The sequence below is a fragment of the Simochromis diagramma genome, unplaced genomic scaffold (assembly GCF_900408965.1).
Source record: "Simochromis diagramma unplaced genomic scaffold, fSimDia1.1 OVJJ01000320.1, whole genome shotgun sequence".
Taxonomy (NCBI): domain Eukaryota; kingdom Metazoa; phylum Chordata; class Actinopteri; order Cichliformes; family Cichlidae; genus Simochromis; species Simochromis diagramma.
In genome coordinates this window covers 2,633,287-2,657,580 of record NW_024386773.1, presented here as the reverse complement: position 1 = coordinate 2,657,580, position 24,294 = coordinate 2,633,287, and the positions used below count along the sequence as shown (strand labels likewise).

Genomic DNA, 24,294 nt, shown 5'->3' with positions numbered 1-24,294 from the left:
ATTTTTATGAATTATTATGTCTATTTTTTTTATGTTTAAGGACAACAGATGGAAATTAGCCCTTGGCTATAATCTGGTATGTTTACATTCATGTAATTTTTTTTACATTTATGTTCATTAACGTACACTGTCCTAAATAAATAAATTAAATTAAATACTGAAGGAAAAACATAAACCAGCTTATTTTATGTTGTTGGTTGCATATAAATGAATACAAAGTTGTTCTAGCTGATCAGCTTTGTCCTGACGACACATTTTTATCCTCATGGGAATGATGTGTTTCAGGATTCCCCTCTCCGTGGAGCATGTGGGCTGAATGAGGAAGAAAATGAAGTTAATCGTGTCCTATGACCTTTACCATCACCTGTAAGGGATTTGGTATTAACATGTTATGTCGTGTGAAGTGAAGTGCACAGACCTGCTCTGATTGTTCTGGTGACACTTTTTCTTCTTAGTTTGCCATCTTTGTTTTTATGAAATAGCTGAACTCAAACATTTGGAGCACTTGGTGATCTGTTCTGTTAGGAAGGGTTCACAATAAATGGTTTCATGTCACTAACAGTCCTGTTCGTGTTTAAAATAGAAACCCAAGAAGGCAAAATAACTTATTTGCATGGCTGTGCCTGGCTTCAAACCTATAGCTTGTTGTCTGATTATGAGGTCTGGGTGTTTTGGAGATGCTTCTCTGTCAAAGCTTTCATCTCATATTGACTTTTAAAGTAAGACTTTGTTTAACTGATTCTGTTTTGCCTGCTTGTGTTAAAACCCTGTTGAACATGATGACCATCACAGTCACTCTTCTGAGTAAGACTTTGTGGGGAAAGTAAAAGCCAAACAAGAAAAATCAATATCAGAATTTAAGATTTAAAAATAGCACCCAGGTAGATTTTCTGTCCGCTCTCATCACATTGGTTGTTATGATAACGATTATAAGAAAAAGTGGATTTTTTTGTGGTGATTAAAAAAACAGATTCTGTCAAAAATTGAAAGTTACATAAGGACAACCCTACTGCAGGTATACTGTTAATCTGCACGAGGATCTGTTATAGCTTGCATAACAGTCTGACTAAAAAAACAACAATCTTGCATGACACAAAGTCATCTAACGTGTTTTGGGATGTATAGCTGTTATTCCATACCAATCACTGCAGAACGTGGAAGGGAAATAGCCACACGCACATCTGAATTCACTTCAATTTTAGCTCTAATGTGTTACAAAACATATAAAATCATGCTTTGGGTTCTCAAACGTTAATTTCCAAGCAATATTATATATGAATGTAAAGGGAAAAGTGGCCCACAAATGTAAAATCTCAGAACGAATCATTTTATATTTATTTATTTTATTTTTTTTTTTTTTTACAAATGTATATCAAATAAATAGAAATAGAGGAAATGTGACTCCCTAATAATAAAAATATCTCAGAAACATCAGCTAGACATGAGACCCTTCAGGTTATTAAACTGTCATTATGCAGTGCTCTGTTTCAAGGGCACCTGGTGCTCTTAGAGGGGGAAGAAACAGAGGAGTCGCCACTCTGTTTGCATTTCCAGGAAACTCAAACGCCACATGATGAAATCTGTTTTTTCGGAATAAAACAGTCTTAGCAGAAAAGTTAACGCGACGTCGCCTTAACAGCAGCGTAAACAACAAAAATACACAACCACGACTAAACTTTACCAGCTGTGAATGAAGTGTGGTGTAACGTGGCAGCCATATTGGAGGAACTCCAGTGTGAGTCAGCCATGAAAGCTTATAGTCTTTTTAGACAGAAGTGTGTGAGAGGTGTGTCTCTTACTACTTTTATTCACTCTATATGTGTACATGGATTTGCTTTATCTTTATGTAATTAAAGTTTAGCTGATTCTGATGATTTAAATAAATCTGAATGCTCAGGGATTATATAACTGTTCCAGTGCTTTGTAGTGATGTTCAGCATGTTGGTTTTGCAGTCATCAGCTTCTTCACAACCATCAGGGAAGTTCAAATTTTAGGTAAAACAGTCGTTAGGTCTTGTGAAACGGGAACTCACATCAAATTTGGATCCTGCACACAGCTAAACATGGGAACAAAGGTTTTCTCATCAGTATGCGACATTTAAATGCTAGTTTTTCATGATACCATTGTTTAAAGAATTATAAGGATGCTTCTGACAGGACAGAGATCAAAGTATATTATATTTAACTAACAAAAATGAAAATAAAAACTAATTAGCTTACTGAAACAATCATGTACGCTTACGAAACTGAAATAAAAAATATCAAGGAAACATAGTTTAAGAAAATTATATAAGGTTATAGAAGAAGCTACCAATAACTCGGAAAAAGTGAAAACTGGAGTTAAACTGAGATTCTCTAAATAATAAACTTAAACAAGCAGATCCACACTGCAAAACGTCTTTAAATACTGTAAGATTTTTTTTAACAGTCAAAATTTATATTAATCCAGAAGCAGATCTAAATTTGGCCTTTTTTCTCTCTTTTTTATTTATACAGAGACAATGACTATGTTATGCTGTAATAATAAAATAAGAAATGTGTCTTTTCTTTATTTCTTTTCTGTTTTCTTGTGCATTTATTTATTAGTTATACAGACACGAGGAGTGGCGTTTGTTTTAACAATAACGAAAGAAAATCCAGTCCATCCTGTCGTCGTCTCTCTCCATCCCGCAATATAGACGATTTTTGCTTCGCTTTATGCTGACGACGTAGCAGCGTAAAGATGGCGGCTTTCAGGGAGTAAAGCCGGGGCAGCGTCTAGGAAAGAGGCGTGATTCTTATTGGTCGACGGGGGAGGGGCCATCTGCACTGTTACGTTAAATGAGTGAACGTGCTGCACGACGCAGGAGTTTGAGGCTCGCGTTGAACACGTGCGGGGGAAAAAAGAGAAGGCGGCTATAAAAGAAGGGGGCAGAGCCGCGACATGACAGACTGAGAGAAGAGAAGAAGCAGCAGAAACAGAAGACAGACGTGAAACCCTCGTGTCTCCTGAAAGGCTCAAACAGCACGCGGGGGACACAGAGCCTCACCTCCGGCGCGAATCAGTGAGTAGCCCGAGGCCACCATCTTTCTTCTTTATCCATTCATTTAGGTGAGCATCCATTGTGGCGTGAGTCATTGTCCTGAGTTCGTGGAGCGGTTAGATGGTGAGGGCAGGCTCCTGTCAGCCGGAGCTGGGAGCTGTGAGTCACGTAGCTGACCGGCAGGGGAGGGGCGTGGGTGGTCACGACCGGACCGAGCGGGTGTAAGTGCAACGTGGGGAGAGACGTTTCTAGGGTTTTCCTTAAGAGTGCAGAGCAGATAACATCTGTAGCGCTCATGCAGACGTGCTGCACAAAAAACGGATTTTTACTGAAAAAAAGTATTTGTTCCCTTTATCTGAGTGTCCGTCATAATCCTGGAAAAGTTTCATCATCCAAAAGTATTCTCAATGCTGAATCATATACATTCACGTGGTACAGCATGCGTGGTTAACTTTAGATAAATACAGAATGATACGTTTATAGATACATTTTTTAAAAGCACATTTGCTTCCTATACACAGCTATATATAAATACATATATATTAGTACAATTAAAAGTAGAAAATATTTCATTAAAGTGTAGTTTAATATATAAATTATTTTAGGGATACTAAAGATTATCACACCATAGCTAAACAGTATTTTTATAGGAAAAGTATATTTTTATAAGTTTACATTTTGTAACACAATAGCTGGTGAATGATTTGTTTTGGTACTTTGGGTTTTGCACATAGTTTTATAGTTGTTAATGTCAATAACTGCTTCACTGTGCTGAAACAATAGAAACAGCTTTAGAATTCAGTTGCATGTTTATCTTGAGGTGGAGTCGGTGGGTGGTGGTTTTGCTAAAACAGTGATGGCTGAGAGTTCACAGGAAACTGACAGGAAGTTCAGAGGGTTGTCGGGACACCCAGTGCCAAAACCCCTAGAAGGAAACTGAGTAACACAGGGAAAAGAGTTTAGTTTATACAGACAGGTGACAAAATTAAAGAGGGCTTTAATTTATGCTCTGTCATAAAGGAACTGCTACTGTGATGTTCTCATATTGCACCTGGTTAAATTTGACAAACAGGTCAGTGTATGTACAGTAAATTCTGACTGCAGACATTTGAACCCCACTCTTGGATATTTTATGATAATGACACCAGATAGATCGTATCAGGCACACAGCACTGGCTGTCAGCACACAGAAATCCCACCCACCCATTGTTTTAGCCTTTTGTTCATGAGGGGGAGCTAGTCAGAAGACAGCTGGCTGAAAAGGATCAAGAAGTGTGAATACTTATGTGTTTAGTGTTTTAGTTTCCAATACTGCACAGGAACCGATTTGGTTCTCCCTACACTTTGCAGACTGCAGCAGGCGTCTAGGCAGACATAACTGAAATCTCATTAGCCGTCTGGCAGGTGCATATGGCGGATTAGCTGGCCAGATGCTGGAAGCTTTAAGGTAGACGTATGCACAGGTGCCATATGGAGCATTTCTCAAGTATTTTCCACAGGTAGAAACAGATTCATGTAGGGCATTGCATAAAATCAAGGGGCTCAGATTGAGAGCCTGTATTAAAATAGCAGCAGCAGTTGGATAAGAGTTTAGATAAGCCTTTGCTATATTTGCAGCCTGATGAGTAGAGAATCTGATCCAGTGTCATAGAGATTCAAGCTTCACAGGGGCACAAAAGAGGAGAAACTCACCAACGCTTTGTTTTTTCCCCCCTGTTTTTGTAACTGCTTTGCTTGCACCATTCATCAGAAACGTAAAGCAAAGACGACTTTGCCTGACCGTTGTTTAAAATCAGAAATGGTGCCTCAGTTTCACCCCCAAAGGGCCATCAGTTATTTAAAATATGTCTTTAAATAAGTGGGAGGTTTTCTGCTTTTTAAGTTAATGTTTCGATTTGCTGATTTGAGTCTTTTGCATGAGCAAAACATTTGATTATGTAATGGCGAGCAGCTGATTTAAGACAAGTCTTAACAGGAAGTTGCACCCTGTAGTTTCGAAATAATATGAGGGCTTTCATGGCTCCATATTGTTGTGGCTCTGCACACTGCACACACATACCTGCAGTTGACATAAGTCGAGACACAACTGCTGTGTCATTGTTATAGCTGTGTGGTTACCGAGTTAATTATATACGCCACCTGTGGCGGGACAAACTTTCCTTTGCAGTAAATGAGTCTTACTGCAAGTGTAACAAAAAATGCTTTAAAATAAGCTTACGCTCTGTGTTGAAAAGCCTGTTTGGCAGGTAGACATAGGGAGATAGAGGTAGTGATAAAACATATCTGGTTTACAGTATTTGAATATTTGTCGGTATCAGCTGACTTACACAAAACATTAGTCTTATCGTAAAGGAAATACACAACCTGGAAGTGTAGTTGCTCCATTATTTTTTTTTTAAGTATGCCTCTTCTCAGAGAAGGACTGAAAGTAAAACATCAAAACAGGTTGAACATTTAATTTTATTAAGGATTTCGATGACAGTAAAGGTGAATGGAAACCTCCTTTTGGGGGAAAATATAATAATTAAAACAAGGTGTAAAACCGAGGTCCTGTTTTAGGTTAAAAGCACTTCTTACTTGTAACACCACCACGTCTCCAGCTTCTTAAAGCAGTCTTTGTAGTCTAACTTAGGACCTTTATGTCTCACTGGCCAATATTGCTTTGGACAGTGCTTTGATACTAGACGACCTCTTATTACACCTGGAATGGGAATACCGAAATGAACTTGTATAACATGTAAGTCTGAAACATCCAATATAAAAATGGGTGTTTGGCACAATGACTAATGGAGAGAAAAAAAAAAAAAAAAAGACTATACTGTCAGGTATCACGGGTCATGAATGATGACTGCTATGACTGGTCAGTTGTGTTTTATCCAGTTGTCACAGAGTTTATGACTTTTATAACTGTAATATGACCCAGAGATCACTGCAGGTGTGCTGAAGTTAAGCAAACATGCACAGTACCTCATGGCAGACTCTTTAGTTTTCTTTTTATATTTAGATTACAATTTAAATGAGTGTGTTTAATTTGAAAATAAGAGTAACTCTTTACTCTGATAAACTATATTAATTTGGAAGTACCATACACAGAAGTTGGTACGTCTCATCTATCTTAATTTTACTTTTTTTTTTTTTTTTTTTTTTTTGAGATAACAACTTGGCATAACTGTTATATTTGGTACATTTAATGCTGTAGCTAAAGTCCTCTTTTTTGTAAGCATAAACACTGAAAATAAAGTGTTTAATGACGTCTGTGCTGCACATTAGTCACATTTCCCTGGAAAACACTTTTGGCATTTTGTGCCAAAGAAATTAAGGAAGCCTAATTATCCTCGCAGGTCAATCCCAGGGGGGAAACACAGCTACTAGGCTTCATTTATTCATGGACTGTATGTGTGTGCAGCCCGCCTTCACTGGGCTCTCTGCCACCGTTTGGGCTGGATTATGTAACCCTCTATCTTTCTCGCAGCTACTTTTCTTTTTCGCGCTGATTCTGGTTCAGTCAATCCTCTTTTTTTTTTTTTTTTTTTGCCCCTTTTCACTGCTTTGCTTATCTTGACCTTGTGTTTTTTGCTTGAGTCATCCTCTTTTTCCCTCCATGTCCTGCAGTGACTTTCTTTTCCCCCGTGTAAGCATGACTTAGCAGATTATGTAAAGGGGCAGGTCTGTGCAAATGAGTAATGTCATACCTTAGCTGACATCATGAGCTATATTACAGTTGTCTGTCTATCTGTCTAGAGTGTCTGCAAAGGGGTAAATGCATTACACTCTTGCACCACCCTTCATAATTTACTTATTGGGCATTCAGTTAAGTTTTAATGAGTTGGGTTAGAGACAAACAGAGTTTCTGTGTGGAAAATGACTTGCTCCCATTTCCGTGATGAATAACTATATTTGCAAAGATTTCCTGGTCATTGCATCACAGGGGTGGGAAAAAGTAACTGCACACTGTTTTGGTACAAATAAAGGCACCGTTACACCAGCGGCACTCCTCTGTGGCTGCTGAAACTGCAGTTCATGCAAGGTGTTTGGTGCTTTTTTGTTGTTGTTGTTTTTTGTTTATTTTAATGGAAAAAGCCTCCATCCTGTCACCAGTGCATTAAAGATTTGAAATATTTCTTAAAGATAGAAAACAGGGACCCTTTGAGTGAGACCTTTACTAGAGCTACTTGATGAGCAGTGAGCTCCTTCTAATGAGGATGTATTGGAGACCATTTCTCTTACCACCATCTTTTTTTTTTTTTTTTCATTCATTCTGCTAATTTTGTTTAATTTTAGACTATATAGGCCTATATTTTGTGACCGGTGGAAAAGGGAGTTAAATTTGTCACTTTTTCTTGTGGAATAGTTTTTCTAAACACTGAGATTCCAGCAGACTTGATGTTTATTTTAAACCACACTGAGAGGCATGTACCCAGTAAACACAGGGGCGATACAAAGTAAGACGTTCCTCCCTGAATATCAGTTCCTCGGTCGTTCATTTCTACGCTCCGTCCTCCTTGTCGTGGTCATGATAACAGCTGAAGGACACAAGATTTTCTCATTTAATGGAACTCCAAATATTTTTGTTTTTTACCTCCAAATATTTCCTTTTTTTGTTTTTTCATGGTCACATTTTTGTGTCAGGCTGATCACAAAACACTCAGTTTGAGCCTTTCTCAGTGTCAGACCTGCAAGGCCAAAATAATCAACATCGTCTCATGCTGATAGTCTTTCCTGGAAGTCCTCAAAATAAATTATGATATCATTCATTTGTTTGTACCACCTGAAACGGCCAGTCAGAGCTTTAATGAAACAACTTGTAATCACCAAACTCACATTTTCCCTTTTTTACCCAGTTTTAATCGTGTGAGCTCCAGAGGTTGCCTCACTCGTCATGAATACAATCAGACTAAATGGCGCTTGGCTTGTGGTCCTTTAGTACATAAACTGTGCAAAAAATCCTCAGCAAGGTCTCCTTTCAGAAAAAAAAGAAAAAGTTGAAAGTGTGAATTGTTTCTTCATTTCAAACAGATTTTTATTTTAACATTTGAGGCCTTTGGTTTCTTTAATAAATAAAAAAGTTAGAAACAAAGCAAACACATTGATGCACATTAAAACGAGTGAAAGTGCTTAAAGATTAGCTTTGTGTTTAGAAAATTCCAAGCAAATAAAAGACTCTCCAAGGCCAAATTTGTTGATTTAATCCACAACAGTTAAACTTAACAGGGGAAAAGAGGCGCGCTGCATGTTGTGGGGGTAAAATATGATGTGAGTACAGGTCGTGTGCCCTCAGGCTTTTAAGCATCTTGTGATCTGAGTGAGTTATTACATTTGATTTAATGCCTTTTCACCCTGGGTTAATGTCTAAACTTACAGTGGATGTGTTTTAGTTGTAAAACTGATTCTCGCACTTGACCTACTGCTGTGTGTAACAGATCTAGTTCCTCTACAGCCGACCTTGATGTACTGAGTTGACCTCAATGTCTTGACTTGTTTGTAAACTCAGGAATAGTAAAGTACAGCTTCAAACTTGCAGGTTTAAAAAAAAAATTAAATCAGAGAGTAAACAAGGAAGAAATTGGCGTCTTCACATGAAGTCTCTCTAGAGACTGTCTTCCTGTGTGGTTTATGGTGTATGTGGCAGCGTCATATCTCTATCTACGCCATCTCGAGCTACGATGTCAAACTGAGGCTCTGCAGGGGAAGTGTGTGCATGTGTGTGCCACAGGTCACATGAAAATGAACTCGACTCACCATTGTTAATGCTGACTGGACTCAGCAATCATTAACTGTGTTGAACTACTTTCTCAGTCTTGTATAAAAATGTCTTTTCTCCTCTTTGCAGTTGAAATGGACCTTCATGACAAAGAAATTCTCCCTGGAGACATCTTGCCTGTGGTGATCATTGGTAAGAAAACACACATGAAGAAGTGCAGTTTTAATTGTTCTGTTACAAACCTCAAAGGAGCAGTCATTAGCTTTGTTGCTCGATTAAGTTATTACAGCAGTTACTAATGAAGTTCACACCCTAAACATTAGCCAGTAGCTTTGAAATAAACCTGACAAACATTAAATTGGATCATTGTGATGGAGCTCAGAGGGAACTGCATGAGAAGAAATATACTTCTGAGAGTGAGTTGTGCCAGTTTTGCTTTGTCTGCATTTCTATGGTCCTTTGCATGACTCTGGGCTTCCACTTTATAGCATAATAGTTAGCCAAGGTATTAATTGGTTATAGGCTAAATATGGCTTAGATTTTAAGAGATGAACTCACCAACAGCGGGAAGCAGATGTTGCACAAAATTGAGGCAAACAATGCAATACTTTAAAAAAAACCCACTGTGGTTTTCCTCATTTTCAGTTATAAATGCAAACGCTGGCTTTCTTATGGGGTTTTTTTCTACTGTTGGTTCAGGTGAACACTCCTGCAGCATTACAGCTCACTAATGGAAAAGAAGAGCTTTACTGTCCATGAATCAGTGATGAATCCAGATTAATGATTCACAGAAAAAAAATCAGAGTGAATCCTCGCATCAGCAAAGGCTGTTGTGTTTTAAAAAAAAGGTTCAGTTGGATTACTTAGAGAACTGAAAGTGGGATAACAACTTTCAGTCATGACTATGCAACTGTTGTACGTGGTTTTGCTGAATCATTGGCCTCTTGTGTGTGCTGTATCCAAACCCCCTGAATCATGCAGCACACTGACTTTAATGTCCTCCTTTCATTGACAGGTTCTGTTTTTGTTTTTGTTTTGCAATGTTTCTGTTGGAAGTTAAATTGAGTTATTCAAATTTTCTTTTTCTTTTTTTTTCTGATCTGTGTTCAGCTGTGCGGTAAAATTGGTAATAACCAAATTGCATTTTTTCTGAATGTATAACCAATCACCACCTTACCTCTCATTTATTTTCAGGTAATGGCCCCTCAGGCATCTGCCTGTCCTACCTGTTATCAGGTTACACCCCTTACCTGTCACCTGAGGCATCACATCCAAATCCCCTGCTGCACAGCAAGCTGGCAGAGCAGCCTCACCTGTCGCTGCTGGAGCAGGTAAACGTCTTTCTTTTCTCGGTGAAGTTGTGAAGTTGCATTAGTGCAGTGTGAACAGAGCCTCACAGATGCTCCCTTTGTAGGACTTGGAGTACCTGTGCGAGGGGCTGGAAGGGCGGTCGTCCAACCCCGTAGCGGTGCTCTTTGATTCATTGTTGCTGCCAGACAGCGACTTCGGATTCGACCACACCTCTCCGCTGGAATGGCGATACGAGCCAGAGCGTGCTATTCCCCACCTGGTGCTGGGGAAGGGTCCACCTGGAGGAGCCTGGCATGTAAGTTACGGAATAGGTTTTAAAGGCTAACCCATTCTGTTTTGTGTAAGCAGAAGGATAAACAGTCGTCTGTTTAGTCCTTATCATCATAAAATGTTATTATATAAGATGGCCTGAATTCGATCGTAAAGTAGATATGTTTAGCAAACACATAAAAAAAATGTTTTGCCAGCTGCTTATTTACACACAGAAGTTGATGTGCACACGATAGAAGGCAAACAGGATTTGAATAACAAAAGTGTTAACAATGTGTGTGCTGTGTGCAGGCAATGGAGGGCTCCATGCTGACGCTGAGCCTGGCTAACTGGATGGAGCTTCCCGGGCTGAAGCTGAAGGACTGGATGAGAGACAAACGCAGGTCTGCTCATAATAAAACCGCCACTTTGTGTACAGAGCGTGTACGACGTGTTGTTTAAACACTCAACAGGGTTCATGAAGTTTTCAACCGTAATAAAGCTCCTGGCAGAGAGGCTTGTGTACAAAAAGATGTCTCCACAGTGGACAAATACCATCTGATTACCTTTATTAATAACAAATCTTGACCACCCGGGCTTATGTTTACAAGCTGAGAACCTGAAGCTAAATGGGGTTTGAGTTTCAATGATGGAGCTGCTCTTGTAGTTAGCTTATACTTGGATTTAATCCCCACAGCCCTGATTATTAAGACTAGACTAAAGCTGTCATTGCAGTGAGGCTGCTAAGAACAAGAATGACTTTTAGGAGATATATTGGTCATATAAATGAAAATAAAGTGATAATGTAATAAAAATTGATGAAATTAAGACTTGGAGGCCTAAATTAATACGTTTTTTACCACAAAGAAAATACAGTTACAGTACTCTTCTGAGTAAGCTGAGCAGAGAAATAAAAGAACAAAGCCATTGATCTTCATGCGTCACACTCTTTAATTTGTTTTTCAAATGACTCGGCCCAGCTGGACCCACTTGATTTACATAAAATAGCAATTTGTGACCATAGCAGCAGAACAGTGGTCTTTAATTTCTGTGCACCACAATCAGACTTGTGTTTCAATATCGCCCCAACAACTCTTTCATTTACAGATTTTTTTTTTTAATCAAAACTTTGTTAGTAAATATCTTCTTTCTGTTCCCTAATACTCGTCTTCATGTCCTGTGTCTGTAAACAAATACGTGTTTAACCTGTATCCAAATGTATTTTCGTGTTTCTTTCACAACAGAAATGTGCGAAATGACCGTGCTACACCAGCAGAGATCGCCTCCTACTACCAGCACTACGTTTCCCAGATGTCCCTGGAGCAGAACTTTGCCTGTGGGACTTTAGTCACCTCTGTGACCAGGCAGCCTATCAGCCAGGGGGGGTCGCCGCCCTGCTGGAGAGTGACAGGACTGCAGCGGAGAGAGGGGGAAGAGCTTGCAGGTACAGTGAATGAAACTCTCTTGATCACTGTTAAGATTTGTTGTGTTATAAAGTGTTAAGGGCACATTGCCAGCTGAATATTAGGATTCTAGGACCGCGCTAAAGTAGTTTTGCTTGATTCACTGCTCAAAATCATATTAATATGGACTTAATGCAGCCTCTCAGTAAAGCCGATTTTCACCTATTGATTCTTCTCTCCTACTTTTAGATGGTTCCACGCTTTCAGAGGAGGTACCTTTCTCCGTGTTAGCACACAATGTGGTGTTGGCGACGGGCACACATGACATCCCGGCCAGACTCGGTGCACAGGGCGAGTCCCTGCCCTTCGTGTGCCACTCATTCTGGGATCTAGAGGCAGCCATCGCTCGCGGTGAGCTCGACCAGTCGTCAGACCCCGTTCTGGTGGTGGGGGCAGGACTTACGGCAGCCGACGCAGTACTTGCCACCCACCATCTCAACACCCCTGTCTACCACGCCTTCAGACGCTCAGTCAACGACCCAGAGCTCATCTTCAACCAGCTGCCTAAACTGCTCTACCCAGAGTACCACAAGGTGAGGAGAGCAGAGCCACTCAATTTCCTGACTGATCGTCATGGCAGCTGAACCGGGTCGTCTAGGATTTTAATCGCCTAACCTCTGTTCTGTACTTTGTCCTCCAGGTTCACCAGATGATGACTCAACAGCATCAACGCAATAATTCACAACAGGACCATACGCAGAATCTTCATCGTTCCAACCCTTCTTCTTCTTCCTCCTCTCTCCCCCGGTACCCGGGTTACCTGAGCTTCCCGCGCCACAGGGTTGTCGAGTTCAGACCTGACCGAAAGTGCGTTCTAGAGTCAGACGCTGGCGAGCGGACGGTGGTTCAGGTCTCTAAGGCTCTGGTTCTGATTGGCGCCCACCCCAATCTTTCCTTTCTAGACAATAACGGGCGCTCGCTTGGCATGAACCCTGAGGAGCCCATCTCATGCCGGAGGAACCCAATTGAGGTGGACCCGTTTACAAACAGGGTGATTGCTGCGAACGGGCCAGGCATGTACGCCATGGGGCCGCTTGTAGGAGAGAACTTTGTCAGGTTCCTAAAAGGAGGAGCGCTGGCTATCGCGAGTGACCTCACCAAGAGACAGAAGGAAGAGGCAGAAAAAGGAGAAGGCGAGCTAAGCATAGACGGACTAATGGACAGATGTGTGGACAGACAGACTCGGGCAGAACCAGAGGTTTGCCTTGTGGATGTGTAGCAGATTTTTTTTTTTTTAACTGAAGAAAACCAACCAATCACCACAAATCTGTAATGTCACTGAGAGGAATCCACACTCAAACGCCATAGGTCAGGTCATTGTCGCCCATTAGTTGCCTATGAAACGGGCAACAAGTGAGCTCTGACTGCACTCGCACTGGTTTGAAGACTTCTGATTTTCTTAGGTAAAGAAAAGCCTCCAGATGTGAGGCAGTTAGAACAGCTGCACTGTTTCCACCAGAGTCAGATGGCATTTGTAAGTAGGCGAGATGGAGAGATGAGTCAAAGGATGCAGTGGAGGACAGACAAGGGGTCTGTTTGTGTTGTCCCCATCAAATTGTATAGGTAGATATCACTACGTCAACATAAATTTTATTTATAAATAAACTTTTTTTTTACATTTAGTTAAAAAAGAGGAACCAGTCAAATGTTTTCCTATCACCACCTAGTGGTCAAATCATGCAAATGATCTCCAATTGCTCCTTTAAATTAGACCCATTCTATTAATTTCATCTCCATAGTCATTTTTGGATTTATTTGTATATGCTCTTATTACATGAAATGCCCGTTTCAGGACACCTGCCGGCCAGATACCAGGAGCATAATTCCATATTCAGGTTTACACCCTACCTTGATTATTTTGTTTTAGTAATTGTAATTCAGTATAAGCACCAATGTACCCTGCGGCAGAATAACCAGTCATTACCTTTGCATGTCTGCGAGGACACAAACTGACGTGAAGAAGCAGAAAGGCAGACTTGAGCGAGGCAGAGAGTTTATTAAAGACTGACTGGGGACAAACTTGAGTGACGTGGTCCTGACAGCTCGAGTTTCTGGACACTCTGAGAGCCTTATTCACTACAGTAACCACCTGATTAAACTTTAATCAGCCAGCAGCACCATATGTGACCAAACCGACACGTGTCGCCTCAGCCTCAGCCTTTTCTACAGTGAGGATAATGAACATGTTTCCATAGCTAATAATTTATTCTGTTATTGCCACTGTCCTATTTAATTTTGTAACACTAACAATATTGTTTGTATATTGAGTTTTGCTGTTTTCTGAACCCGCCAACCTCTCGTTTTTCTATGTAAAGCTGTAACTGTACCCATCTGTGTAACTTTTTACATCCTAAAGTATAAAAATATTTTCTACTTTATACAAAAACAGAACAACTCAGAATATTTTTGTAATTTCTGTCGGTGATGACATTTAATCTGAAGCTTTGACAACATTAGATTTTGGCTTCACTGTGAATGAGAACTGTTTTAAGCCCTATTTGTATCGAAGTAGTACAACAGTGAATGTCATTTACACATTAATCTACCAACATGTGGATTTCTTCAGTGCACTTTAAAATGTTTTCACCACACAAAGTCTGATTTGCTTAATCAGGATGCAACAGCTCACCTGTACATTTTTGTTAATACATTTTTTTTCTAAAGACATTTTTTTTTTCTTTTCAGTATTACTTCCACTGCAAATAAGGTTTAATGTAATGAGATTGTAGTTTATGTATATATAGATGGCCGGTAGTTTCCATGTCTTCCTCACATTGACTGTTCAAAAGAAATTTTCCATGCATCAAAAAGCTAATTATATGCAGTAAAGATGTTTTTGTTTTTTATACTAATATTTGTTTAAGCTGTAAATTTCTTAAATTTATTTAACCCTCCGAGTTCATCTTTGGCAATCACAAGTACCTGAAACACTGTTTTCAGGCCTTGCTATCTGAATGTAAATTTTGGTTTTGCACATTGTGATTAGCTTGGTACCAAGAGAGGCTCCAAACCAACACACATTCTAAAAAGCATACAGGCTCTGTTTCCCAGACAAGGATGAAGTCTGGTCTCAAAGAAAAAACTTTACAGAGGAATTATTCTTGGAATTGTTCCATTTGTTTAGGATCAGGATTAATTAATGTCTGTAAAGTGGTGGGTGGGTTAGACCTCACGGGGTTATCCAGGAAAGAAAGCTTTTGATATTCAGAATGTATTTTACAGGAGTGTTCTTAGCGCGTCAAGATCCACATAACCATTGGCCCTGCACAGGCTGCGTATATTTTCCTATTGGCTGTGCGCTAACCTTACTCCCTCAGACAGATGCATGTCGAGGCTAAACGGCTGTCTGCAAACACTGAGGAGTCCACCTGCAGAAAAACTAAAATACAAAAGAAAGAATAAAACATTTACCATCGACTTAAAGAGCTCGGATTTTTTTTTTTTAGTTTGATGCACTGTACAGACAGCCTGATTTAAACTTGTCACTTAACATGTAAAAAAAAAAATGCCACAAATATGCAATTCAACTTCAGATTGAAAGTAGTAAAGAGGAAATCGTGTTTCCTCTTTAGGTGACTATGTTTAGCTGCAAACTGATTGGCACTGATTTTGTTTTCATGGGTTATAAAATAACGCCTGTTATACCATCGCTGTAGTCTTTTGCATTTAGATTGAGCTTCTTATTAGTATATGTACTAACATTTCTTTAAAAAAAAAACAACAACTAGAGTTTCTTTGCTAAGCGCTTAAAATTTAAACAAGAAATGACAAAACCAGAGTTAGTGGTGCAATATTGTAGTTTAAATGGTACAAAGATTTCTGGATCCAGATAACATCTTTTATCAATAAATTAAATTACTATATATATATTTAAGTTCATAAGTTTATAGAGCACAACGTAACGTCTATACATCTGTGCGTTTACGACTGCTTCTGAAAAGTTGCGAAGAGATGATAAGTTTGATTTTTTTTTTAATGCAAAAACTTAATTTGGTGTTGTGTATTTGGTCAGTTTACTAATGTATTTATTGGCTAATTATTTCTACAGACAGAGTTGGTGTTGTCACCATCAATTAGGTATTTTTGACTTGTATACTGAACTGTGATCTATATGAGCCAGCAGTGCCTTAAGACTCATTATTCATGGCTTAGTATTTTGTTTCATAGCAGAGTAAAAACATCTGAATGTCTCTTTTCTAATGCAGTAAAATCACATGGTTGTCTTTAGATGTTATTTTTAAATCACAAAATTGTGTGATTTATAGATCGGTAACTCTCATCTGTGTAAAACTTCAATTTTTTTCCACATTTTATTTGTGCCATGGTTTTTATTAAACAGCAGATTTTATGAAAATGTGTTTGTCCCGCTCTTTGGACCTTCCTTGCTTTTTGTCTTTTTAAACTTGGAAAAAATATCTGCAAATAATTTCGCATCAGATCTTTATGATTATGCATACAAATTATTGTCATTTCACTGCAACAGTAGTTCATTACATCTTACATTTTATCACAGATGGCAAAAGTACAGACTTCCTTTACTTTAGTACAAGTACCTGTGTTTACAAATACTCCAGTAACAGCTGAAATACTGTAGCAGCTGTTTTTCTCAAGTAAAAGTGAAATACAGGCTCTGAAATGTACTCGCAGGAAAGAAAAAAGTACTTCCTTGAAGGACAATTCTGCTAACCATTCTTGTAAAAAATAACTGAACCATGCACTATATTAATATAATATAAAACAATATTAGTACATGAGGACGCAAATGCTACTCCAGTCTAAATTCTAATTCTCATGAAAGCTTGAATCTGTTATGTAGGACACATGAAGTGAAAGAGGGTTTTAAAAAATAACAATTTTCTGTTCCTTACATTGTAGATGGTGAATTCACCTCCACACCTAAACAGGAAAATTAGTACAATCGGGAGTTACAGTGGGATTTAGCAGGTAATGATCGAAACAGTTTAGTTGCTCAGCACACGGAAAACAATCACAACTCACAGTAATTTTCTACTGTGAGCTTCGGTAGATTTTCTTAGTGTACATGCAGCGATCAGCTGACCTGCTGTCTTGACTGACGTCCATCCCCTACACTGTTTACACTATCTTTATGCTAGACAGTATACAGTTGGTATAGAGATGAAATTTAGTTAATTAGTCCAAGCATCGTCAACCTAAATGCAAATTGCTACACTTGATGTAACCTAAATCTAAATGAAACCATGAGCACCACAACCACGTTGTTAGCTGTTTGCTCAAACTCTCAATATGATTGCACTGGCAACACAGCAACATGAAAAGGCCTGAGGACAACTGCAGAAGATGATCACATAATTTTTTTCCATGGTTAAGAAAAACAAACTTCACAATCTATAAATACCTTCATGAATGTAAAGGCGAAAACCACTGGTTACACTCAAGAAGAAGAAGGCCGGAAATGTAAAAGAGATTGCGCAGTTGCGCAAAAGCAGTTATAGACTTCTGACAGTCACTGATAACAAGAGCTGTTTCAAAAGCAGCCCATGTTCAAGGCGTTGGTTTGTCTAATTATATTTTGAGCTTGTGAAATGGGGGTCTTTGTATAAAAATCTATGTAATTCCTACACAAAGACTTTTTTTCATTAACTTCATTGAGTTAAATTTGAAAATCTGGACTTCAATCACATACTGACTGACTGAAAAAAGTCTTTGTCCAACAAATCATGGCTGTGTACAAGATTCATATCATGGATGTGCAGCTGACAAATCTGCACCAACTGAGTAATCATCGTGATCATGATACATTATATGAACTCATCTTGGTGGATAGAGGCTAAAGTAATCCACGGAAGATGATGCTGTCTCTTTAACTGATATCTTCAATACTATAAACAAATTTAAAGTGATGTAGCACCTCTGACGTATGAGCGCGCTCCACGTGTTTCCTGACTTACGTTACTAAAAAGAGGAAGCAGATCTTTTTCAACTGAGGGGAAACTTCAAACTCTGTAAAAAAAAATTCAATATTATTCACCAGAAGACAAAACCCACAGAAGGAGAAGAGATTTGGGATTACTTCACCTCGTTTACGTGAGTTTTTAGAGCCCTAAAAATGTGGAAGTACCTTCTATAGATTAGTAAGTTTCTAACTTCCTGTTTGTGTGGTTTGTTAACAGCGTCAGTCACAGATAAAATGTCGTCTGGAATCCAAGAAGAGCTGTCCTGCCCCGTTTGTCGAGACATATTCAGAGACCCTGTTGTTCTGTCGTGCAGCCACAGCTTTTGTAGAAACTGCCTGAAAAGATGGTGGAGAAAGAAAGAAATACGCCAGTGTCCTGTTTGTAAGAGTGCATCTAAAAAGAAAAACCCACCCTGTAACTTGGTGTTAAAGAACCTGTGTGAGAACTTCTTACTGGAGACAAATCAGAGTGCTTCAGCAGAGTCCGAGTCGCTCTGCGGTCTGCACTCGGAGAAACTCAAACTCTTCTGTCTGGACCATCAGGAGCCAGCGTGTCTCATCTGCAGAGACTCAAAAACTCACAGCAACCACAGATTCAGACCCATCGATGAGGCTGCGCAGGATCACAGAAAGGAGCTCCAGATCTCACTGAAACCCTTACAGGACAAACTGAAGGCCTTTGAACGAGTTAAAGGAAACTTTGTTCAAACAGCAGAACACATTAAGGTTCAGGCCTTTCACGCAAAGAGGCAGATCAAGGAGCAGTTTAAGAAGCTTCACCAGTTTCTGCAAGAGGAAGAGGAGGCCAGGATCACTGCTCTGAGAGAGGAAGAGGAGGAGAAGAGTGTGAGTATGAGTGAAATGATTGCAGCTCTGAGCAGAGAGATAGCAAGTCTCTCAGAAACAATCAGAGCCACAGAGGAGGAGCTGAGAGCACGAGACATTGCTTTCCTGCAGAACTACAAGGCTGCAGTGAGCAGAGTCCAGCAGTGCCCCCAGCTTGATGATCCACAGCTGGTGTCAGGAGCTCTGATAGATGTGGCCAAACACCTGGGCAACCTGACCTACAACGTCTGGAACAAGATGAAGAAAATGGTCTCCTACTCTCCTGTGATCCTGGATCCAAACACAGCTGAATCACACCTCTGCATATCTGAAGATCTGACCAGTGTGAGCCTTGGAGAGAGGCAGCAGCTTCCTGACAATCCAGAGAGGTTTGATGGCTATCCGATCGTCCTGGGCTCAGAGTGTTTCGACTCAGGGACTCACAGCTGGGATGTTGAAGTTGGAGACAGTCCAAACTGGCTAGTTGGTGTGGCTGAAGAATCAACTAAAAGAAAGGGACAAACAGACTTTAAGTGTCGATTGTGGGCTGTGTGGTTCAGTAAGGGTAGTTATTTCATACGTTCCCCACTAGATTCGTCCTCCTTTCATCCAAAGAAAAAGCTCCAGAGGATCCGAGTTCGCCTGGACTGGAAAAGCGGGACGCTGTCATTCTCTGATCCTGACATCAACATTCACACCTTCACACACACTTTCACTCAGAAACTTTTTCCATTTGTTTACACCAAGAACGAACTGCCATTGAAGATATTACCACGAGTGTCTCATGACAGTGCAGACTCTGATAGTGAAGGAGATCACGATCAAGGTGGTGAAACAGTTAATGGCATTCTTGATGACGATGATGATGTTATTCATGATGTTGATGATGATGATGATGATGATGACTGACACTATAGCCACATACCAATGTTTTCTCTTCAAGTGTAAAAAAAACCCTAAAACCTATAAAATACTAGGTTGGTTGCAAACTGAAAAACTGCGCAAAGCAGTTCTTTCCTGCTAATTAAAGCTGATAAACAACAAACTAAAAAGAAATACTAGCTCAACAAAATTGGACCATAAAATCCATAAAACAAATGATATTTTGTTCTGCACTGAAAATGATCTGATAGCTAATTCTATTAAAATGCTAAAAAGGCACTAAGAGCACAGAGTAGTTAGGTCCAGTTCAATTAGTCAAGCACAGAGGGATTGGCTGCAGCTGTCAGTGAAAGTGGCCACAGCGATAAAGAAATGTAGTACAACAGAATAAAAAAGAACACAGGATTACACAGCCCTATTTTATGGTGCATACACAAACTTGTATAACACCTTAGTGTCATACAGAGACAGATCACTTAGACACTATAAGTACAAACAAAAGGTTGTATTATGAGGTTGTGACTGTCAAAAACACTGGCTGCAACACATGAAGTAGACTATTTTTTATCAAACTAACAATATTTGCAGCTGTTTGTTATCTTCTAAACGGTAAATATATTTCATTTTGAATTCATTTTTTCTCTGGTTACTCTGTTGCATTTTAACTGAGTATTGAGAAGAGCTTTTGTCTGGTAGAAGGTAAATGATTGAACTGGTTTGCAGTAATTCTCATCGACCACTAGGTAGAGACAAACACAAAGTGAACTTAAAGAGGTGAACACGGATAAATCAGTGGATATTTGACCCAAAGGAACACTGAACCCCTTTGATGAAGCAGGTTTGACTCGGTGTAAACAATTCAGTGTTGTACATTTGGCCTCAGAGTTTTTGAAGATGTAAATGTTTCAAATGTCAAAAAAGGATCTTTTTTAGCTCTTAAGGTAAAACCCCCAAATTCACCATTTAGTTGAAATGTGTAAAATAAATCCATACAGACTTTCAAAGTACAAAGTAATCTTGTCTGATAATATTACATTTGGGGCTGCAATAGAAAATAAAACTGCCTTTTATTCAAAAAGCTGAAAGTATGAATCATGTTCACATGATGAGTCCCTAAAAGACTAAATATGCAACAAATCTCTTTTATTAAAAAATGACCTCACAGCTGAATAATTAAAACATTTTTGTTGGTTTTTCTTCTTTTTTCTTGTTTTAATACTCATTTTGTTACTCTGATTGTTACAGGTATTTTGAGCCATCCTACCTGAGAACATTAAGATCAGTGGATTGATTGTATTACACTGAATGTCTGTGTAACAGGGTCATAAATCACATTGTTATAATTACACAAAATGTGTTCTAAACCCCCAAACCGTTCCTTTTATACCTGACTTTTAGGACCTCCAAGCCTGTAGTTAAGTTCATTATCAGTTAGAGCCCCTCCTCATCCTTTTCTTCTTCTGGCCGCCCTCCTGCCACGGGGTGAATGGACTCTGGTTTTCCCCCCAGGAGCACCCTCCAACCGACTGCCTCTCCTGCTCGCCTACACCAGCCTCGTTCACGCGTGTTTGGGGTGGGGGTGGGGGGGTCGGACCACCAGGTGGCTCCACTCACACCCAAGGTTAAGGGAAGTGATGGGGTGGAGGTTTGGCGCTTTTTGTATACGGAGTTCTAGTGAAGCCGTTAATAAAGTTGGAGTGAGACATATTGAGGCCTCTCCTGTAGTCTTTACATACCTCCACAATCTTTAATTTAATAAGACAGCTGTTGTTAATGTTGAGTTTATTTTTTGTCTGTTTCCATGTCTGAACTACTGTACTGCTGAAAAAGCTTTAAAATGGGAATAGTTTAGGAGCACTTTAAAACAGGTCACACCTTTCTCTCCTTTCTGACAAAACTCCGCCCACCTGACTACGCTCTTTCAGCTATGGGTAAACAAAACAAAACAAAAAAGGAAGCCTGAGCGTTCTTCCTCTGAGAAAAACAAAAGCGTTGTCTGGGTGAGAAATTTATCTCAAGGTTAAAATCAAAACAGAGAAAGGAAAACAAGGCGAAACTAGTATAGTTAAGGTAAGAGTTCATTTGTTCCCTTCTAAGGAGACGAAATATTATCTTTATAACACAAACCAAAAGTGAAAGTAAACCTGGCTGCCTTCCTGCCAATTCTGTTCGGTGTATTTTCAGCTTCTCTCTGAGAAAAGATGTCTTTCCAGTCCGAGGAGGATCTTTCCTGTCCCGTCTGCCATAACGTCTTTAGGGATCCTGTTTTCCTGTCATGCAGCCACAGCTTCTGCAAGACTTGTTTGAAGAATTGCTGGGCACAGAAGCTGGAACAGCAGTGCCCAGTCTGTAAGAAAATGTCTGAGCAGAGTGACCCACCCTGTAACTTGGTCCTAAAGAACCTCGCTGAGGCCTACTTAAAAAAGAAAAATCAGAGCGCTTCGGCAGGGTCTGAGGTTCTGTGCTGTCTGCACTTTGAGAAACTCAAACTCTTTTGTCTGGACCATCAGGAGCCAGCCTGTGTCATCTGTCGTGATTCGAGAGCACACGTCGACCACAAGTTCTGGCCCATCGATGAGGCCGCGCAGGATCACAAGGAAGAGCTTCAGAAATCCCTAAAACCATTACAGGACAAACTGAAGGTCTTACAAAAAGCGAAGGGAAGCTTTGATATAACAGAGCAACACATTAAGACCCAGGCTCAACAAACAGAGAAGCAGATCAAGGAGCAGTTTAAGAAGTTTCGCATGTTTCTAGATGAGGAAGAGAAGACCAGGCTGGCTGTTCTGAATATAGAAGAGCAAGAGAAGAGTCAGCAGATGAAGGAGAAGATTGCTGCTCTGAGCAGAGAGATGGCAGCTCTTTCGGCCACAATCAGAGCTGCAGAGGAGGAGCTGAAAGCTGAAAACGTCGCTTTTCTGCAGGACTACAAGGGTACAATGAACATGGTCCAGCTGTACCCCCAGCTGGATGACCCACAGCTGGTCTCAGGAGCTCTGATAGATGTGGCCAAACACCTGGGCAACCTGGGTTACAACATCTGGAACAAGATGAAGAAGATGGTCTCCTACTCTCCTGTGATTCTGGACCCAAACTCTGCCCAGCCAAATCTCCTCATCTCTGAAGATCTGACCGGTGTGAGCGTCAGTGAGAAACGGCAGCTTCCCGACAATCCAGAGAGGTTTGACTTCTACCCGATTGCTATGGCCTCCGAGGGCTTCGATTCAGGCACTCACAGCTGGGATGTTGAAGTTGGAAACAGCACAGACTGGAAAGTCGGTGTGTTAGCAGAGTCTGTCAAAAGGAAGGGAGAGCCGCAATCTGGATTATGGAGGCTAGGGTTTTATAAAGGTGAATACACCGTGCGCTCCCTGCCAGAGTCTTCCATCGTTCTTTTTTTAAAGGCGGTCAAGAAGGTCAGAGTTCAGCTGGACTGGAACAGGGGGAAGGTGTCATTCTCTGATCCTGACACCAAAACACAAATACACACCTTCACACACACTTTCACTGAGAAGATGTTTCCATACGTAAGTAATCTGAGTAAAATCCCACTGAAGATGTTGCCCGCATCAGTGAAGTAGAGTGGTAGTTTATAGCCATGAAGCCAGAAGTGGTGGAAATAAACACACAAATTGCATGACAACTAGTTAGAGAGCTCACATGATAAAACTATCCTTGTTTAAAATAAATAAATACACTTCACAGTTATGACACATTTATCTCATATTAATACTATTTAACTGTAGAGAAATGATTCAGCTTAGTCTAATGGGGCAGTTTGTTTATATAGATTTGGGGTACAAATCCTTTTCAGAGGACGGTGTTTTATAGCTTTATAACCATATGTAAGGTGGCTTTTAAATTCTGTGATACCAACTGTTACAACCTAAAAAACCTTGGGGCGAGTGATTGTAACGAGTCTCAACTGAAATTGAATTTCAGTCCAATACTATCAAATTATTCAGCTTTAATGTTTGAATGTATAAAATGATGTGTTTGTGTAAGTAACAGATTATCTGGCATTTATGTGGATTGCTCCAGTTAAACACAGTTTTCATTTTAAGAGGTCAACAGATATGTTATCTACTAAATGTATGAGGTCTGTCTGTTTTTATGTTTGAATTCAGTTATCCAATATGTGGCTACTAAAATACTTTACACTATAGCGAGTCAGCTCTTTATTTCTCTTATGTTTTCCTTCTGAATGTTTCTATTTCAGTTCCTGTTAGTTTCAGGTGTTGTCATTTGAGTGCAGCTTGTATTTGTTTTGGTTTCCTGCACTGTAATATGGATGATTTATCAGGGGAAAACTGATGATGTAATAGGTTTTATAACACAAGATAACAGTGATAACACAAACCTGTAGACATCCTATTCTCAATAAACATTTGCACCAATACCTGCTCGGTTGGTTTTGTTGACAAACTGGATTAAGTGGGACTAAACCTGAAAAAATTAGCTGGATATTTTATTTAGTTTTCTTCAAGTTAGTTATTCTGTTCCATCCAGTAACATCAAATCACATCTCCGTGACTACAGGACCAGAGGTTTGTGTTATCACTGTTATCTTTAATGTGCTGATTGGTTGGTAATTTAATGTTAATTTTCCCTCTGATAAATGGCCTGTATTTGTATAGCGCTTTACTAGTCCCTAAGGACCCCAAAGCGCTTTACACAACCAGTCATCCACCCAATCACACACACATTCACACACTGGTGATGGCAAGCAAGCTACATTGTAGCCACAGCCACCTTGGGGCGCACTGACAGAGGCGAGGCTGCCGGACACTGGCGCCACCGGGCCTTCTGACCACCACCAGGCGGCAACGGGTGAAGTGTCTCGCCCAAGGACACAACGACTGAGACTGTCCAAGCCGGGGCTCGAACGGGCAACCTTCCGATTAC

General features: G+C 39.9%; 3 protein-coding genes across 4 annotated transcripts; all 3 read left to right on the top strand.

Annotated features, from left to right (window-relative positions):
* Positions 1–2,821: 2,821 nt before the first annotated feature.
* osgn1 (oxidative stress induced growth inhibitor 1) lies at positions 2,822–15,396 on the top strand. Of its 2 annotated transcripts, none has more exons than XM_040003523.1 (8): positions 2,822–3,091; positions 8,854–8,916; positions 9,919–10,055; positions 10,139–10,330; positions 10,597–10,688; positions 11,529–11,728; positions 11,937–12,280; positions 12,388–15,396. In XM_040003523.1, exons 2-8 carry the CDS (start codon positions 8,859–8,861, stop codon positions 12,964–12,966), a joined length of 1,602 nt encoding a protein of 533 aa, XP_039859457.1. In that variant the 5' UTR covers positions 2,822–3,091; positions 8,854–8,858; the 3' UTR covers positions 12,967–15,396. The 2 variants fall into 2 exon arrangements, with proteins under 2 accessions (XP_039859457.1, XP_039859448.1); XM_040003514.1 differs by having other exon boundaries at positions 2,823–3,044.
* A 2,270-nt stretch (positions 15,397–17,666) lies between these two features.
* Positions 17,667–20,568, top strand: LOC120716140 (zinc-binding protein A33-like). The gene is made up of 2 exons (XM_040003537.1): positions 17,667–17,813; positions 17,900–20,568. The coding sequence occupies exon 2, from the start codon at positions 17,917–17,919 to the stop codon at positions 19,414–19,416; it is 1,500 nt and encodes a 499-aa protein (XP_039859471.1). The 5' UTR covers positions 17,667–17,813; positions 17,900–17,916; the 3' UTR covers positions 19,417–20,568.
* Positions 20,569–21,300: 732 nt separating this feature from the next.
* LOC120716145 (E3 ubiquitin-protein ligase TRIM39-like) lies at positions 21,301–23,552 on the top strand. Its single transcript, XM_040003550.1, has 2 exons — positions 21,301–21,459; positions 21,574–23,552. Exon 2 carries the CDS (start codon positions 21,591–21,593, stop codon positions 22,968–22,970), a length of 1,380 nt encoding a protein of 459 aa, XP_039859484.1. The 5' UTR covers positions 21,301–21,459; positions 21,574–21,590; the 3' UTR covers positions 22,971–23,552.
* The last annotated feature ends 742 nt before the right edge of the window (positions 23,553–24,294 follow it).

Coding starts and splice junctions, on each gene's coding strand:
- osgn1 (XM_040003523.1), top strand. CDS start 8,859: ATGGACCTTCATGACAAAGAAATTCTCCCTGGAGACATCTTGCCTGTG. Junction 10,056..10,138: donor ACCTGTCGCTGCTGGAGCAG/GTAAACGTCTTT, acceptor CTCCCTTTGTAG/GACTTGGAGTACCTGTGCGA. Junction 10,331..10,596: donor CACCTGGAGGAGCCTGGCAT/GTAAGTTACGGA, acceptor TGCTGTGTGCAG/GCAATGGAGGGCTCCATGCT.
- LOC120716140 (XM_040003537.1), top strand. CDS start 17,917: ATGTCGTCTGGAATCCAAGAAGAGCTGTCCTGCCCCGTTTGTCGAGAC.
- LOC120716145 (XM_040003550.1), top strand. CDS start 21,591: ATGTCTTTCCAGTCCGAGGAGGATCTTTCCTGTCCCGTCTGCCATAAC.